We start from the raw sequence: 20,186 nt of genomic DNA, 5'->3' as shown, positions 1-20,186 counted from the left end.
TATGAATTCAGCAGATTATACTGTAAGTAGTTTGAAAGATTACTTTTCATTTGACAAATTGATTGATTTCCCCAGTATTTGTAACGTTACACAAATGTTCCCATAAACTTTTATGAAATAGAATCACAGAATCACAGAATGTTAGGGATTGGAAGGGACCGCAAAAGATCATCTAGTCCAATCCCCCTGCCGGAAATATCTGGAATATTGTAGACGCTGAACTAAAATTAGGGAACTAAATTATGTATCTAAATTATGGGACTAAATATTAACATGTAGAAAAACTAAGCATATAGTTACAGCCTATATTGCTCTTAGTTCATGTTGATCAATACCAATCAAATTTCTGAAACATATACTCTCTATCCATAAAGTGTGGATTCAGTTTTCCAGTACCTGGAATATTAAGATTAGGGTTTCATTCAAATACACTCTAATTCATTAAGCTACCCCCAGCAATAAGCATTGGTTTTGTTGCCCATGAAGCTAGTGATAAATATTGGAAGTCATTAAAAGTGTTACCCTTTGCTTCACTATAAACCCTGAATGAGAGGATATTAAATGGAAATGTATATATAACATTTTAAATAAGGGATCTATCTATATAATTATTGTGCCTTTTACAAAGTATTAGTTAGAAAATATATCAGCATACAGGAGCCACATAATTTACCATTTTATTTGGAGACATTTCAATTGCCAAGATGCGACAGAGAAGGGCCTTGCTGTGGGTTAACTAATAAATCGTGATAAGTTATGCTCCAGTATCTTAATCTATCATTGGTTTAAGACATCAAAGGCCTGGATACACCAAAAAAAGTAATAACAGATCCCAGATGGAATCATACTGCCTTGCCCTATGTCATGTATATCACTTTGAAAGGTTAACAAGATATTTCTCAAATGTCACCTATCAAACAACCTCTATGAAATATGACTGCAAGACAGAGGAGCATGCATTTCATGAAGTTACAATTTGTTTTACAAAAGAGAATTGTGTGTTGGTTTTTCATCACTGTTACCTAAAATTTACGTCATCCATGTTCATCTGTGTATAATTTCACTTTGGAATGTATTTTGCAGTGCAATTTTTTGAAAGATCTTGTCAAATAACAACCTAGAACAGATATTTAAGTTTTCTAGATAACCCCTAAATGCTATTTGTTTTTTTTTTGTATGACATTAACATTCATTTATTTTCAAAGCCTTTTACACTGGATTTATAGCCAAAAAACTCCAAACATTACCTCATTTGTAGATGAATGTGTGGTTTTAATGATAGACCTGTGTTTGCAGAGACAAACATACAGATGCTGACAAATTTCACATGCAGTATTCCATCGTGTTAACCATAGCCACAGGTCTGAAACCTAAAGCCTGATTACGATATCTTAAGGGCTTTGCATGCATATAAGCATTGTTTTCAGTAGTTTCACCCAAACTGGCTTAAGAGTCCAATCCTAACCCTTTCTTCTCTGCAGTCTTACAGTTAGATATAGATAATGTGTTAAACGACACATTTTTACTTAAAGCATGATCCTCTCATTGTATCTTTATGCTTCTTCTCTCTTCAGCTTTGCATTTGGTTTCAACTTTATACATTGGCTACTTCCATTTTTAAGTATATTTCTTATACAGAAGACAATTACACACCTAGGGTGCAGATCATCCATCCCTGGGCCTTGTTCTTATTTTTGTTAAGGCAAATCTCTGCCACCTCAGTACAATAGAGGAGCCATAAAAATGCTACTCACTGAGAATCAGACCAGCTTGAGCAGAGAAACTAGCAAAAATATAATGATCCTGATCTAGTGGCTTCTTCTGGTCATTGTAACTGGGAGTTTTCTCATGTTATTTTAAAATTCCTTCTCCACAGGGAATGATGAGGGAAGTTTTGTTGTTGTTGCTATTGTTGGCTTTTTTGGTTTAGTTTGGTGACATACCAAAACACCAAAAGATGGTAAAGAAGCCACTGGCTGCACATTTTTTTAAGATTTCATGTACTATTATGTTTTGGAAGTGTTTTAGGAAAAAGTTGTATGACTTGCATTCTTAACTTCACCAAAATTGGAATGATCCCTTATGTTTAAAGACCACTTCAGATCAGGCTTCTGTTACTGACATAAATCCTCACCAATTAAAATGGCAGAACATGTGAGCTGGTGTTTGCTAAACGCATTCGAATTCCACTTTGGGTCTCGACCAAGTATAAGAATTTTGTACTGAACACCATGAGGGAGAGAACGCTGGGTTTGGTGAGTTTTTGTTTCAGTGTAGTAAAGCAAGCTCTGTATATTTACGATACTAAATCTGTCATGCTTGTGTGGACATAAACACAGAAATCGAGGAAATGCCTCACTGTGGGAATTATAGCCACTTAAAATGTCTAACTCCAAACACTGGTGATCTCAGGTAGTTGATTTAAAATGAATTGAGTGCATAGACATGCATTCTCTTTCGAAAATGATGCTTCTAAATCTGTTTTCTGTGTAAATGAAAAGCTGCTTCAGCGAAAGAAATACAGTGAAGGAAATCACTCTGTGTTTTCACATTAATGAGTGAGCAGCCATGTAGCCCTAGTTGCTGGCTGAGGCTAAACCAAGACACCTGCTCTAGTCTTGTAAGAGATTTGTGATTTGCTGCAGCAAACAATCCTTTAGTCCAGACTTCTTAAATCTTGCGATGTATATATTATAGATTAGGTCTGTCATTTCAGCACATTCATTACAGCACAGTATTATCAAGAAGAAGCTGGCTTTGAATGCTGTAGAGCAAGTGATGAAATCATCAGGCTGCAAGGTCTTTGATACAATTTTTTCCTTCTGATGACAACAAACCTTTCTAGTGATGTCCCTCCTCTGATAATCATTAAAGTGTGTCTACCTCCACAAACGGTTGACTGAAAGAACTTCATGTTTATATTCTATGACACCTGAATTATTCTTAACTGAGTTTTAGAAGATGAAGTGCTTATAAAGCTGTTCTACAGTTCATTTCTGTGGACATCTACGGGTAATATCAGCATGAGCGCAAGGGATGAGTTAGCCATCACACATTATATTATCTGAAGGCAGGCACTGAATTATTATAATTAGAGAGATATGTCTTGATCTGAGTAAAGAGCTAGGAAGGCAATTCTGACTGTTATCAGGGGCAAAGCTTCATCTGATTTCAGCAGGAGGAGGATTTTAGTGTATTTACCCTGCTTGGGTCATTATTCTAGGTCTAACTTGGTTTCTTTTTTTGTATTTGGCTCAGTTTGCTGAATAGGACTTTTTAAAAGTTACTGACATTACTGATTCCCTGGGAGACTGTGAATATTAATTAATTATGAATATTTTTGATCGTATGCTAATTGTTGCAATTATTGGCTGAAATTACTTTTTCTTTCTCTGAGAAGACCCTAAATAACATCTGTCACTTTAAAATCTTTGCACACATAGAATTTTCTGTCCTTTGTACAACTACAAATTTTATACTAGTCTGCCTAGAATTACTGTAGAACATACACTGAAGTCTGGTGATTTAAGACTTGTGTTTCTGATCACCAAAAAAAGTAAGATTCTGCTTAACTCTGTACTGTTAGACCAAAGGAACTTTTGTAGGTATGTTTGGTTTTAATATATGAAGTAAAAATACAAATAATATTGTTAACATAGCCTCATCTTTTTGTTCCATGTTCAGGTTTTTTGTGTGTGAATACAATACTAAAATTTCACCCCAAAGCTTATGATTTGTCATAAACTAACAAATTCTCTACAGAGCAATAAAGTTTAACATTAAGATATGCGTTATTATTAAAAATAACTGCTGAAATATGACATGTATTTGTGCTTATTTAAATATAATTTTTTGTTGTCTGACTTTTTAACTCACTTTGTTTAACGTTTGCACCTCCTTAGAATACCTAGATATGTCCATATATACTGATTTACTCATAGTTTTCTTGTTTATACATCCAAAGTTTAAGTATATTATTTATGATTAAAAGTATTCTTCTACAGGAAAAATAAGATACAACATGTCAAATGTTGTTTTGAATTATATTTCATAGTGGTACAATAGGTTTAATAATTTCACAAATATATACAAAAAAGCACGCAATAGCTGGCATATAGACATATGATAATTTCTATTACATGTTATTTTTTTCAGGCTACAAATATTATAAATATATAGCCATAGAAAATAAAGATATATTTATGCATACATATATAGATACATACATATATGTGTATATGTATGCTTGCGTGTATTTCATTTTCTGTCAAGTAAGTGAATGGTTTCACTTATGCCAGTTTTTCTACCCACTTCAGAAGTATTTTTCAAGTAGTAAGGCTATCTCAGTTATCTGGTCATCCATATGACTATGTTTGCATTTTTCATAAACATTGATGTTGCATATCCATGAGGGCGATGCCTGGATATCTTACGGAGAATAATTTCATTACTGGCAACCCCAGTAAATCATTGATACAAGATAATTCTGATTCAGAATAAGCTATTTTTCTCCCAATGGATTTGAAATAATGAACAATTCTCTCAATCAGTGCAAACAAGTCAATTGTGAGTAGAAAAATAGCATTTGCTTGTATTTACAGGCACATTATGCTGCTGTAGAATAGAGGATCCTCCTGCACTCAGGGTCATCCCAGAGATGATTCCATTTCAGGTGAATGGGACACACAGAAAATAGCTTTGTGATAGTGTTTCCAGACAGTATCATAAAATTATAGAATGTCAAATGTCCCAAGTTGGAAGACACCTATGAGGAGTTGGACTTGATGATCACCAGTAGATTTTTGCTTATTCACCCATAGGTTTTTGCTTATAATTTCTGCCAAGACCTGACTTCTGTACACGACTTTTTTTTTTCTTTGGTATTTGCTTGTATAGGCTTAGAAGGTATACAGCATTGCATTGCAATGTACATTACATTTTAGTGTCTGAGAGGCTATACTGAAGGCAGGCATTCTGGAGAAGATAAAAATCAGTAGTTTCACAGTGAAAATACATATTTGATTGAAATGTTTTAGAGGCGAACTGCTTTTTTCTTTCCTGTTTTTCTGCTATTGCTGACATTATGTAACGGGTGTTTTTTAGGCTGTCATTATGAGAAGTTTGCAGTTTGAGGAGCTTAGAATGAATTATAAATATGAGTCAACAACATTAATACTGTTGAAAAGAAAAACTGCCATATTTGGAAAATATGCTTTTAGGATGTGAAGTAATCTTTCTACCCTACAACAAAGCAGTGACGGAAGCAGTTCTGATGTTTCTCAAATAAATTTATGTTTTTCTACAGTACACGTGCAATCCTTCTGTTCTAGTCTCTCTTTTGGCAGTCCTTATGTAATGCAAAACCTGGAAAAAAATGATTCCTGCTCCAGTTTTCCCAAACATGTTTTCATGAAAATAAACGATTATCAATTTTTCTTCTTTCAACCCCTTTATTAAAAGCTCAGCAGTTTCTCCTGATAACTACAGGGAGAAGACTGCAGACAATGTGCGAACTGCCTGCGGACTTCCATGTGGGAATGTGGACAAACATGACAGGGTCCCCAGCTTGGACAAAATAACCCTACGTCAGGACAGTCCATCACTGCCCTCTCATCTTTAGACCAGAGTTGTCATTTTGGTGGTCACTGGCAGCTACACCACGGTCACATCCTTGACACTATTTGTCAGTGCTTTCAGAACGTCCCAAGATAGCACGGAGTCTGCAGAGACCAGCTCGGCACTTCGAGGAAGAATGAGATTCAGAATGACAGCAGTCTAGAGTGTCTAGTCTAGTCTAGTCTAGAGAACAGCTCTCAAAAGTAAAGTTGGAAACAACCGGGTTTATTTAGTCTAGAAAAATATAAAAATCTATGCAAATGATTGCTCTGAAATGAAGGTAGTTAACAAGTGAGGGACTTAAATTGTAGCACAGATTTACATTGCGTCTTACGAAAAACAACTTAAGACCTTATAAATTTGCCTAGGCATCCAAAATGTCTTCCTTCCTCATAATATGTTGAATATTTATCTTTTCCTTACTAAAGAATTATTGGGGAATCAAGAGAGAATGCTGCATGAGTTGAATATCTTTGGAGTTTTAAGGGGTAATATTCAGTCAAATTTCCCTTCAATTCAGGGGACAGCCCACAAAATTTATATGTATAGATATAACTTCCTCCAATTAGTCTGATTAGCTGTGAGAGATTTCAAGTGTGAAGAGGGGGCATCACACGTTGGAAACTATATTTTATCATATTAATAGACTATGTTTTGTTGTAGACTGGACTACAGTCAGGCTGAATTGTTTTGCAGCTCTGAACTACAGATGCAGACAGCAACAAAACTCTTTTTTCGTGCAAATTAGATGTTGCTATAGACTACCAATCTCTCAAATTGCCATCACAACCTTTCTCAGCTTGGGGAAGTTTGGATACTTTGCAAGTAATTAGTACCAGTAATCCCCTGTGCAAGGTATCTGCCAAATTCACTGCATAACCACTTCTAGGTACCATCTTGTGAAAACAGTGTGTCATACTGCCTAAAAATAATTAGTTCATGTCTTTCCTTTGAATTACCCCCTAAATTCATTTAGCTTTACAATACGCATAAAAAAGAAGACAAAGATGAGGAATTGCAATCTAAAAAAAGCCAGGCAGCAAGACAAGAATCGCCATTCACACATACACATATGTTCATTATAAAATGAACTCATCTAAATGCGACAATTTACAGCTGCTCACCAAAAGCAATTCCAGCCCCCCATTAACAACCAAACAAATTTACCTTTGCAAGACTGGCAGCACTTTGCAGAAGAGCTTGAGGACTTTTAAATATTTTTAGATCTTTTAAGATACAGGAAAAAAAAATAAAACTGAAATAGCAGATAAATACAATGAAAGAAAAACTAAAGACAACCAATGGCAGTTAACAAACTCCTACACAGCTGGAGAAAAATTCTCAAATAAATACTCAAATGCTATCGGTCAGATTTTTGGCAGAGATGTGATTACACGTAGGCAGAACTGCAGTTTCCATCATCATTATGTGGCCCACAAACAGATTTTTGCATAACAAAAGAAGACCACTCCAGAGCCTAATGAATGCACTCATTAACTGTAATAGTTTTAGCTACAGATTGAAGCAGGAGGGACTTCAGAGAAAAAGAAATCAGCTCAACTGATCCCAAGATACTACTGCATTTTCAATTTAGAAAATAAGTGCAACTGTTTGCAAAGGGGAGAGTGGGGAGTCAATTTCTTTTTTTTTTATTTTTTTGTATACATGTATCTCTTAGCAGTTTGTCTAATCTAAGAAATAGTGCTTTAGAACACAGGGATCCAAAAGCTTCATTCCCCATCTCACTGTTACTGACTCAAGAAATTTCTGTGATCACAATTTGTCCAGAGGCAATAACTGGAAAGTTAATTTTAGTATAATGAGTTACCTAATGGTCTGAACTAGTGGACATGTCTCCAGCTTTCTATGCTGCATCCCACTGGTGTAAAAAGACAGAGCATCCATCATGTTGACTGTAGAGAAAATGTGTAACATGGTGAGGAGCTGTTGTAGGAACATCTCTTCTGTTTGGCAGTGCAGGTGTGCACCTACCTAGTTGTAGTGGGTTTAGCATTAGTCCTCTCCCTGCTCCCCTCTCCCACTCAGGCTTAGAAGCAGCTGAGAAAAGGACACTCTACCATCCTAGGTAAGTAAAATCAAAATCAAATGGTATCAAAAGGGAGGTATCAAAAGGAATCTTAGCTTTAAAACCAAGAAATGTGGAATCTAAGTGGAATTTGGGTTTGTCAGAAATGCTATGTGCCTTTTTCCCCCCCAAAAAAAAAAAAAAAAAAAAAAGAAAATTCCTAGAGCCATTCCAGTGATGCAGAGCAAAAAAAAAGTACATAAATTATTTCCAAATATCACATGCTTCAAAAGTTGCAGACTTTCCCTGCTTCTTTGGAAGGCTTCTCAAGAATCTGAAAACATTCATTAAAGTCAAGGTCATAAAGAAAGATCTGAAACCTATAGTTGAGATTTAAGAAATATCTTAAGCAGTATAAAAAGCTTGTAACATTTAAACTAAAACCTGCATCCATTTTGTATGTAGGCATGTCAACTTGTGCAATCACTTTGCTGTTGTTCAGATACAATGCGTTGTCATTGACCGATTGGCTTTCGGTTCCTGCGTCTGAGGTGATTTAGCCTACAAAAGCAACAGATTTTATGTGTAGGCACGGTAATACAGAATTGCTGCTATGGGTATTCAAATCTGGGTGGCCTTAAATTGCCAAACCTATGTTTACTTCAGACTGTTGGCCAAAATGTCTGAATTAAGGAACCTAAAATTTCTTTTCTGTTTTAAAAACACAAAATACTGTCTTAACTATGCAGAGAGATTTATTTATCTAAAACCCTTTCTTTCACACACAGGAAAAAAATATATATATATAAAACCTAGTATCATTTTCATTTAGGGTAATTTTGAGAAGTCTGAGAATTTAAAAAGTAACAGAAACAAGCATTTCTAGTGCAGATAAGAAAAAAAAGTTTTTTCATTTAAAATATGTTGATTTTGTAAAATGTTAGCTAGCTCTAATTAGGAGACTTTTTTTTTCACCTATTTCTTTCCTCTTGTGCATGGAGAAGTGTTTTTCTGCGTGTTTCATTTTAATGATTCCCCTCTAGAACAGGAATACTGATTCTGCTGGGTATGTGACCCACTGCACACCTCTACGTACTCCAGCTACATCATTAGAATTAGCTGTGTGTACAGTCAAACACATAATTAATCCTAAATCAATTTCTGTTGTTTGTCGATGTGTCCCATAATGACTGCAGAGGGAGAAAAATGCAATAACGAGAAAAGAAGCAAGGTAAAACATCATGAGAAGCTGGGGAAATCATGAGGGAAGGGTATTATTTCAACTTTCTTTGCATTCTTTCTCTAGTCCGTTGGGTTTTATACAATCATCATTCCTAGACATATGTCATACCACGACATAAGCTAGTACAAATACAAGGCAGAGTGGATGTCAAGAAGTCAGGTAGCCTACTGCCCTCCCTTTGCCAAGGCAGGGTCATCTATATCAGCTGGATATTTGTCTAACTTGTGGTTTGACACCTCCAAGAGTCTCGAAGCTATTCTAACTCCTTATACTCTTTACTGTGAGGAATATTTTCCTGGTATTTAAAATGATTCTTTCTACTTCCAGTTTAAGTCGTGAATGCTTACATCAACATGATAAACAAATTATGATCTTTTTTCACTGCAGCTTTTTATCTAGCTGAAGGAAGTTATCACATCTATCCCCTAGTATTGTGTTTGGTTCTTCAGTTAACTCCATCAAGCCTGCTTTCTAGATCCTCTTCCAACTTTTTGGTTGACAGTTTACCTCTGTTGCTAACCACAGGTTTTCCCTTTTGTGAAGTCTCATACTAAAAACTTCTGAATTTGTCTTTAGTAGCTTTCTCCCAATAGTGAGCTGCAGGCTGACATGTTCTTTATTCTTCTCATAATAAAGTAGTTAGAGAATAGCTTTGTGTTACTTCCAATGTCCCTTGCTTACTGCAATGTGTTTTGTGCCTTGACCTTTCAAATTTTCTCTCTGTCTAATGCTTTTCTGTCATGTTGATATTTGATAATCTGAGCTTGCTTCTTCTTTTCATATATTTCCAACTTTGAGATGATTACATGAATGTCTTACCATATTTTCTGTCTTTCCTCTGCATGGTACCTCTTAATTAAGTACTTTTAAGTTCTTCAATTCCTTAGACACTCCTTACAACAGATCTAACCATAAAATTTTGTAGGCTTAATGAAGTCTGCTATTTTTGCTCTTTACTCTTTTAAAAGTCACAAATGCTATTTTTTTTGTGTTTGTTCCCACCTTATTTGCCTTTCATCTTAACCTTCTCAAACAGTCCCCACCTACTGACCGAACACCTATAGAAAAGCCTCCTCTGTCTTGTCACTAGGTATAGCCTGTATCCAAGTAATGCAACCTAAGCTTTCCAAGAACTTGATAGACAAACTACTGTTCTTTGGAGAATTATTTGGTAGCAGCTCACAAAAAGCTTTCTCCATATCATCTTCCAGATTTGACAGCATTAATCAACACTTATCACATGAAGGACCAAATACTTATCACCTGTAAGCATGATCAGTAGTCAATAGACCTAATTCCTTCCATATACATCTCTGAACACATAAAAGAGACCTTGATGATTGATGCAACACCTCCTTCCCCCTCCATTTCCCTGCTTTTCCTGAACCCATTTAATCTTCTTTTGTCTACTTATTTATGTGTGCTTAATGATCTCTTCTGAGCAACTGTTGTCTCACACATATCTTACCATGAAATTAAAGTTTTCCACATTCTCTTACCTAATTTAAGTTGACAATAGTTCTCTTCCTTTGTCCTGTTTACAGTGATGTCCAACTCTAATCATTTGCTAGTCCTGTAGCAGGTGTCAATCAGCTCTGCAAATCTTTGTTATCCCTGACAAGTAGATTGACATCAGTAGCATTCTCCATGCTGTTGATTGTCATGCTACTTACCAAGTAGATGTGGAGTACTCTCAGGGAAATGTCTGTCTTGTATTTTTGAAGATATTTTGTGGAATTAAATGCTTAAGTCATTGTTGACAGGGATTGACTAACTTTACCTTTCTGTAAATGTTTTTCAGGAGGGCTAGCAATTTCTTGACTGCACTGCATGAGCCCAAAGCAGCCATCACCATCATGCATATTGAATGATCTTTATATTCATTAAGTGTCTTTTTGATGACCTCTTCATAATGCTTCAAGCATGAGCTTGCTCCTGTGCTGCTCCTCACCTGAATGTTCTCTTAACTCCATGATGATTCTTCCCAGAAGAAACAAAAAGACCTCATTCAAACAGGTGGAGATTTCTTTAAAAGAGATGCAATCCTGCATCTCATCTTTCTTGGAGATCAACACTTTCTTGTCAAAGATTGCTCTTCCTTCCTCCCACAATCCCTGCATATAATAGGCAATGTGGACTGAAACTGGCACATCAGTGCCACCCATCTGGAGAAGCTCTTATTGGTGCTTGCTATTTCATATGAAAGATAGGAAAGGTGGGAAAGGACAAAACATAGAAAATCCAGGAATCCATATTCATGTTTCTCACATTTTAAGGTTGCAAATATAATCCTAAAAAGTCTGCAGCTCTATCTATATGTTTACATACAGTGTAACAGTACATACTGGTCCTACAGGGACAGTCCTATTTGTTCAGGTATGCTGAGTTACAGAATTCTGAAGACTCATTCCCTACTACTACCATTAGTATCCAGGGTTGTGGGAGAGGAAGGAGCAGAGTACTCACTATCTGTGATCAGAGTTGTGCAACACAATAATTTAAAGAGGGTCTCTTTTGACTCCACTTTTCTGTTGAGATTTTTAAAAGTAATTGTATGTACAGTTGTGATCTACACAATTGAATTAGGTTAGTGTATTTATAGTCATTCATTAATTGTTGTCTTTATTCATTAGAAATGTTATAAATGTTGTGGCTCTGTCGTGTCATTTTTTGAAGCCTTTCTGTTAAACTGTTGTGATTTACTGTGAGTAAACTAAACACACCTTCAAGAAAGCAGCAGAACTCTTCCCCTTTGTTTGCTGAAGGATATTTTTTCAACTAAAATGTCCATCACCCTGGCATATCCTACAAAAAGTGGTATCTGGGACAATGTACACATGTGCATAATATCTAATAACAGATAGAGAACATTATGATAATGGCCCTCTTATTTCAAGTTCATCTCTTGTTAGTGCTGCAACCATAAAACCCATGTATCCATTCGGCCCTTTTTCCTTCCTCCTGTCATTCCTTATTTTCTTTGATGTGCAAGAATTTTCTGAAATGTCTTTTTTTTTTATTTTAAAGAAATGTCATTAACAATTATATATTTTGTTTGATACTGTATGAACATTATCCTATATCATATAGCCAGCCTGTGACAGCCAAGAATATTAACACAAAAGAACTGGATGTGGATAAAAAACATCACGATCCTGAAAGACAGTTCTCCAATGTGTTGAATTTGAGTGTAATATTGAAGGCAGCCAGAACTGCACGTCATAGTCCTCTTACCTTGGCTTGCTTATGAATGAGATATATGCTTTGCTGCATATAACAGATAGATATCTCAACAAGGGGCTTTTACTTTTGATGCTGCAGCTGTGCAACTACTGCTTTCTTTCACAGCAAGGTTTCTCCATGTGCAACTCTGTCTTTATATAAGTCTTTGTGGGATCACTCTAAGGACATTTTTCCATTTGTTAAAAAGCAACACCACCTATTTCTAGTAATCAAAATCACGCAATCACTTATCAGAATAACATTGGAAAGCACAGTGTCCACACAAGGGAGAAAAAATGAACTTGTGTAGTGATCTGTTAAGGATATCCATGTCCCATTTAATCTGTTTGAGCTCTTTCATAACTGTTGCTGAAATACTGTTCACTTGGATTTCTTTTACTACCTGTGAGGAAGCTGTTCTTAACCACTTGTTCACTGAAATATCCTGTACACTCTACTGCTAACATGAAGAACCATCTCTTTCACCGTCACTCAGTCCTGTGTTGCATTTGTGGTAGCCTATGCACCTCACCACTTCTGTGGATGAGAGTGGAGACCATTCTGAACTTCTGTTGGAGCTGTTTGTTACACCCAATTTCTTGTACCAAAGCACCTTTTGTCAGTTGAACCAGTAGATTCTAACAATGGGCAATACCATTTGGAAGCTTTCATAATGCAACAACCAATGGAGAACAAAGATACTGCCAGCTACTGCAGTAAAATTAAGACAAGAAAGAAAGTCTAAGGAGGGACAGGGAAGACTACAAAATTAAGCAGTTATCTCCCTGTCTGTCCACTTCTCCCTCACCTTCCCACCCCTTACTCAGTTCAGAGGATGACAGAGGTCTAGTATCCCAAATACATTATATCAGCTTGTCATTGACTACCCATAAGTATCGTTACTCTACTGTGGGTGCATAATTCAAATATCACACACCAGTGAAGCTTTTTTGTATCTAGCAAAACTTTTTTGCTACTCCACTTTCACTGGCCTTTGAATTTTAGTTTAACATTTGCTTTGCCACCTTGTCTATCCAAGGCTTTTTTATCTCTATATTGTTGTCTCTATAATACACACTTTGAGTACATCTTTTACATAACACTCCTAAAAACCTTTTGCCCAAGAAGCTAAGCTGAAATACTTATCTGAATTAAAAGAAGCTCTTTCGAATTAAGAAGGCCTTCTGTGAAAAAGTTGAGAAGAAGGGTTATGTAATATGAAGTGGTTATTTCTATCTTTTAAAATGACTTAAAGTTTTAAAATCACATCTCTGTTGCAAGCCTTCTTAAAGGGGATAGCTATTTATAAACTAATACTATACATTTTACAGCAGTCTGCTTGATTAGATCTACAAAACTGTTCCTCTGAAAAATTATGAAGAAATTAATTACAAGAAAACAGTTTCTTTCTAAGTTGTTTATGAGAGAATCAATAAAGCTGGGATACTGACAGCACAACTGCAATTCTGTTAAATTCTATTCAGTTTAAAAAACAAAAACAACAACAACAACAAACCAACAAAACACACTACAGCAAATCTATCACAGCCTGCATTCATAAAACCTTTTATATTTTATGAGGATGGATAAAACTGCTTTAAAACTTGCCAAAGATTAAGACAAATCTTGCAAATAAAAGGTTAAATCAATCATAAATTTAAAAAAAACCCTTATGCAGCTTTAATCACAAAACAAGCCATAAATGCTTCTAACTCTTCGGCCAGTACATGGTAGTGGTGGAAGGTGGGGAGTGTTTACCTGTACTGATCCTCCTGAGTGCGGTTGGGAGCATTAACACCCGTGTTCATCCCTAATTGGATCTAAGCTTGAAGGTAAATTTTCCAAGTGCTGTATTTAAGCTGAACATTAATGCTTATCTTTCTCCTTCCATTAATGTATATTTTTAATCTTTTGTGCTGAGTAAATCAATGCATTTGAAATCCAAAGCATGTTTAATGGTCCCTTCATTTTCACCCCAGACACTGAATATTATTTTTGCCACTGGCAAAGCTTGTATTTATTGACATTGCAGCTGTGCTAAGATGTAGTCAAGGCTTCAAGGAAAACAATGTCTTGTGCAGAAGGAATTACTGTCTGAGGTCTTGACTTCTGCACTGTGTGAGGACAGCTGAGTCCCCCTGTAGAGAACAGGGAATCTGCTGCATTTAAAGCAGACATAAGATGATCAAAAAAGAGCAACAGAACCACACAGATAAAGGTCACATGTATCCGCTACACTATGACTGACTTAAAATTGTTAGGGCTAGCTTTAAACAACTCATGAAGTTTTAAAAGAAGACAAATTAAGCTTATTTTTCCTCCTTCAGTTATTCGACCTCTAGGATTTAAAGGTTCTCTCTACAGTCATTAACATCAGTGCTTTTTTAGAGGACGAGAAAAACCAATCTGAAATTCCTATACAGTTCTGTAACCTGGGGCTTTTGAAAAACTGAAGTATAATGTTTATAATACAACAGTCTGCAATGCTCTAATGAGATATATACATTTCTAGTGGAGTGGAGTGAAACTTTATAAATGCCAGTATTTCCAAAAAAATCCATTATGAAACTGGGGAGAGGGGAATTACCTCTAGAGGTTTGTGAAATTTTGTTTGATTTGGGTTTTCAGTCACTTTTGGATACTTGTGGTCAGATTGTTGCAAGCAGAAAGGTTAACAGAAGGGGGTTAAAATTCTGCATGTGGTGCAGTGTCACACAAGATTGTAATACTCCGGCCATCAGCAACCAAGAAACAGAAGCTACACATGGATCTATATGATGCTTCACCCAGCTTCATTAGTGTCGAGGGTTAAGATTGCGGGGTGACAATAAAACCCTGGCAGATGTATTGTTAACCCCCTCTCCCCCCCCCCCCCCCCCCCCCCACTTCCCCCTCCCTCTTCCCCCTTTCCACTAAGGAGAGGCGATTGGGAGGAAAAGAAGGACAGAGTGAAGAGAGTTGGAAAAAATTAAAGATGTTTTACTAATGCTACTAATAAGAATAGAGAAAATAATATAAAATATACAAAACCAATCTTGAAAGTCCCAGCAACTGCAGAGCCGGCACCTGAAGTCCTGGATTAGACTCTGCAGCCAATCGGAGCTGGATTCAGTCTCTCACTAGGCCTCAGTTTGCAGGGACGACTAGCAAGGTCCTCTCCTAATGTCAGCCATAAGCAGAAGGAAAAAGGGCAAAGGGACAAGATCCTCGTGATCTCCCACTTTATATGAAGTATTCACGTGAATGGGATGTTATACACAGTTGGTCAGTTTCTTGGTCACTTTTTTCTCATCGCCCCTCTCGCGAGATGTCCATCCGTGCTTATCAATAAGTTTGCATTCCATTGCTAGGTTTACCAAAACATGTGTCTGGTTCTCCAGGAAAATGCAGTTAATATGAAGGCTTTAGCTGACAGGCAAAATTCACTAAAAGAGAAACTTGTTTTTAGCAAAACCAGGACAATTAGCCATGTCTGTAGAGAGAATCTATTGCTTCAGATGTAACGCATCTGAGCTCCGAGCTGGTATATCTGCTTGAACAGTGTCAGTCCATTCAAAATTTGCTTCTGTCTCTTTGTCCATTGTATAGTCTAGGCATGGTGTGCAACACAGCCTTGCCCTTCACACTGTAAGAGGTCCTGTCATCAATGTCACCTCCTTTCAGGTAAGAGTAGTATCACCCAGGTGTCAGTAAAACACTGAATCCAGGATTTTCTCCCTAAAGCACAGTGAGGCTTAATGTGATGCAGAGATGTGCTTATACAATGCAGATTTTAGGATCTGTGATTTTTAATATTGTTTCAATTACCTGAAGTGGAGGATGAAGAATATATCATCTAAGCAGAAGGTGCCAGTGACAAGCAAAAAAAAAGGAAAAGGAAAATACTTAGTTCTTCTGCTATAAGTATTACGGATGTTTTACTAAACTCCACTCAGAATCACAGGTGTGAGCATGTGCACTTAGGCTTCAAATTTTACTATTAAGGAAGTTCTTTTCTTATTCTGTTGAATGGTTAATGTTGTCTCCATTTCATTTATCCTTACAGTGATGGCTGGGCAGACAGGTATGACGTGACAGACGGGTACCAGCGTGAAGCTGTCGGTGGAATAACAATCAAGCTCCAGTCTCCTGACGTTAAATGGTTTGATGATTACTACCTACAGCTTCGCCCAGAAACCAATCACCGAAATCCATGGTTTCAGGAATTTTGGCAGCACAGGTTCCAATGTCGGTTGGAAGGCTTTCCTCAAGAGAATCCAAAATATAACAAGACTTGCACAAGTAAGTGAATTTATTACTTCTGCTGTATAAACCAGTGTGACTGAATGTCTGGTGTAAACACCTCATGTTGGACTGACGCAGCCTGGTCTGGTGGAGTAATGAGTAGGATTGGAAGGAAAGAGGCTGGAATTGCAATCCTTGCTCTTTCCAAAATGACGACAACCACAATTTTAAAAGTATTCACATCTCTAAAGAAACAAACAGTGCCTCAGTACCTAATTCCTCTCTATATTTGAAAAACTTGATTCTACTCTACCTCCACAGGCAACTAAACACTTCAAAAAATGTTGTAAGGCAAAAATTCAATGCTTCTTTTCTGAAACAGTGAAAATGATATTGCTCTAGCTCACAGGAGCAATGAGAGAGTTAATATGCTAAAAGTCATCTGAAGTCCATATGTTAATGGTGATTATTTGTGTACTTAAGATAGAAGACTGACTGGTTTGAAAGATTTCATTAGGTTTTCTTTCAACCATGAGTCATTTCAGAAAATGCCATTTTGAGCTGATCTTTTTCATTAAATTGTACTGATTTTAGCAAAGCTGCCACAACATTTTGTCAGTTTAGTAAAACAGTGGCAAAACCCTTTTTCCCAGAAAGATTTGGTACAGTTTTCTCTCTCTTTTTTTTTTTTTTTTAATTATTATTATTAATTTTTATTGCTTCTGTTAATTACTCTTTATTATATGAGATATCAAGAAGTACTAAGACTGTGGACGTCCTGCTGGGGCTGGGGCATAAGGTGGTGCTGTGCTGAGCATTAGCCCAACCACAGCTCTAAGCCCAAAGGGACCTTCCCTCCCTAAAATGTCAAAATCTTTTACACACACATGAGACTTAAAAATGGCTTTAAGGATACAAGTCTTAGATTTACACAACACAAAACCCAACCTAAGTCCCACTTAATGTTTCTGAATCTTTCTTTTGATTTGGACAAGGTCATAGAGGAAGTTTGTGGCTGAGATAGAAATGGAATCTAGGAATCCCAAAATCTCAGTGCACATCTTTAATATTCAACTGATTTATCTCCATTATTTTTCTTCTTCTATCCTTCCAACACAGGTTTTATTTGAGCTAATGACAGGTACAGCATATGGAACAGTAAACTTCATTGATTTTCCCACAATAATGTAGTTCTCTTTCCTGAGATGTCAATACAGTGGGAACAGCAGGATACAGGCTAATAAAGACTTGGTTTCTACCAATGTGCTGTATTAGCAATGACATTTCAATTTGACTTTTCTGGGTTTCTTTTTTTACTTACTTTTTACCAACACTGGGGGAATCTAGTTTCTGTTTTATATGAAACATTGGGAACTGCGAAATATAGGTGCCTATAGTCTTTTATAGCGCCCAAAATACAATTCACCAGTACAACAAAAAATATCTCGGGGCGTGCAGGGAGATGCTATGATAGATGTGATGTCACCCAGTCATGGATATGAGACAACTTAATCATAAAGCTTTACTAGCTTGGTTTGAATAGCACATATCACTGGAAGGTTTCCAACAAAGAGATCCTGAATGAGCTACATCTCAAATAAGTTCCTAAAACTCAGGAATGTCAAATACACAAAGAAATGTGCAAGGATCACAATCTGCTGATTTTCAAACCATGAACAGAGAGAAGGATTACTTTCCCAAACAGGTTGTTCTAATTACTTTTCCTTCATCATTATTGTTATATTCAGTGCTGGGCCATGATGGCCATAGTAAAAGAACAAAAACCAGATTATGATGGCTTTAATTCTTTCTCATTGCCATAGAGTGGAAAACGTTGCTTCAGTTGTGGAGTTGCCCAGATTAACAACAATACACACAACAATTAATTAAAACTGCCCAGTTAATCAGGTTTTTGACACAGTAAGTTGTTAGCCATCATTTTACTCAGTTTTACAGTCTTGATTTTGATTTAGACCATCTGTCAAAATTAATGTAAAGGAAACTGAAAGGTTGGCCAAAAAGACTACAAGCAGATTTATTTAATGGCATTTTTGTGTGTCATTATTGAAAAGACACACTGTTTTTCTCATAATAGCCCCAAAACTAGGCAAGGGTGTATGATAAAGTGAAGAAATATTAAACTTGGACAACTTTGTGGATTTACCATCTGGAAAGACATAAATTTATTCTCTGAGAATTAAAAGACTGAGAGATTTTGATGCTGGGAGTTTAACTTTAAAATTAAAACTAATTTTTGAGACTGTAATGGTAGTTTTTGCCTCTACCTCATTTCCTGTCTTCCATATGACTTTGAAAATTGTGTCTTTCTATTGATTCTTACATTTATATTTGGTTTCTTAACTTCAAGAACTCAAAGTTTTGAGTCTTAGATTCCCTCAGTTGTAAAGATAATACTTGCCCTTCATGGTCAGAACCATTTCATAGACTGCCTTGACAATTTCTGCACAATGATGAATATAATAGTGCTGCTTCAGATTTATCCTGATAAGGAAACAGGACAGTGCCCTTTAGTTAATCTAATTGAATGCATTGTCTTCCCCAGCAGCTGCATAAAAAGGGGGAAAAAAAAAAAAAAAGCACTAAGGGTGTTTCTCAGTGTTCCAATTAAAGAGATTGAGTTTATTGAGAAACGCTGGAGTGAAATAAAAATCTGTTTTTGCACCAAAAGGCAAGCCATTCTTTACTTCTTGGGATAATGATAAAAAGATAAACATAAAGCTGATTAGTGTTGATAGATGCGGTCATTATTAAATGAAGGTATCTATACAGAGAGCAATAACCAGCGGAAAAAATTGATTATTCTCCGCAACCTGGTTGTACTATCATGAAAAAATAAACAATGGTTAACAGTATGAACAGCTTATTTAAACAGCAAGAAAATAAGCACAAGGAGATAGGGCTGAAATCTGAATATATAATTGACTTCACCGGTGCCACAAGTATGAATTTAGTTGTTTAAACCGTTGTGTTTGCTTTGCTGATCCCTGCCTAGTAAAATGGTAGTCTACATTTACTTTTGTGACAGAAAATACATTAAGTCATAAAGAAATGAAGAGAGCTCCAGTGACTTGCAGGTTTTTTACTTTCATTTTTTAATATCAGTTATCCATAGGCCGTGCCAAGCACGTATTATCATGAAATGAAGACATGACTTAATAAGATATGCACAATAAAACTGTGGAATAAAGAGAATGTGAAAAGCAATCAAAAATATTTTTTCTTCATTCATTTCTAAGTACTAAAAGGTCTCCATCCCTTCCCATAGACTTAGTTCACACTCAGATGAACATTTTAGCATCAAGCCCACTTTTCGTTTGCAGATTTGAACATACTTACTTAATCTAAATGGGTGTCACTGCTGTTGCTAAATTCATTGATTTTTCTGCCCAGCTGGAGCAACACAGAAAGTAAGAAGTTTGCAGACTTATCTGACTTGATTTTCAATTTAATCAGTTCCATGCCACAGGAGAGCCGCTACAAACCACCTCTGAACACCAAGAGTCAGAACAAAGAATTTTAAACACATCTTTAAAAAGACATGTAATGGCCTTCAAACACTAGGGATTTTACAAAAATTGGATTTGGTTTCCCCTCTGGCACCAGTGAGATATTTTTTTTATTATCTAAGGACACAATTCAGCAAAGTTTGTAACTATGTGTACAAGTTGATTCAAATTAGTAACTCCACTCAATGACAATCTTCAGGTCGTAAAAGGCTAATCCAGTCCTTCGGTATTGTTTGCCTTGGGACCTTTGAAGACCAAGTGTGTATGTACTTGCTGTTTTACAGACAAGTGTCACCACCAGAACTCAAATTCCTGGTCCTTTTTCCTC

At 36.3% G+C, this 20,186-nt stretch overlaps 1 protein-coding gene across 5 annotated transcripts in view; it reads left to right on the top strand.

Annotated features, from left to right (window-relative positions):
• GRM5 (glutamate metabotropic receptor 5) overlaps positions 1-20,186 on the top strand; it is a 267,524-nt gene that overhangs the window by 186,015 nt on the left and 61,323 nt on the right. For all 5 annotated transcript variants that reach the window (XM_065035120.1, XM_065035055.1, XM_021280136.2 and 2 more), the window contains one exon: positions 16,153-16,388. In XM_065035120.1, the coding sequence (XP_064891192.1) occupies positions 16,153-16,388 (236 nt within the window). The remainder of the gene's footprint in view (positions 1-16,152; positions 16,389-20,186) is intronic.

The sequence above is a fragment of the Columba livia genome, chromosome 1, assembly GCF_036013475.1.
Source record: "Columba livia isolate bColLiv1 breed racing homer chromosome 1, bColLiv1.pat.W.v2, whole genome shotgun sequence".
NCBI lineage: Eukaryota > Metazoa > Chordata > Aves > Columbiformes > Columbidae > Columba > Columba livia.
This window is presented reverse-complemented; position numbering and strand designations above follow the sequence as displayed.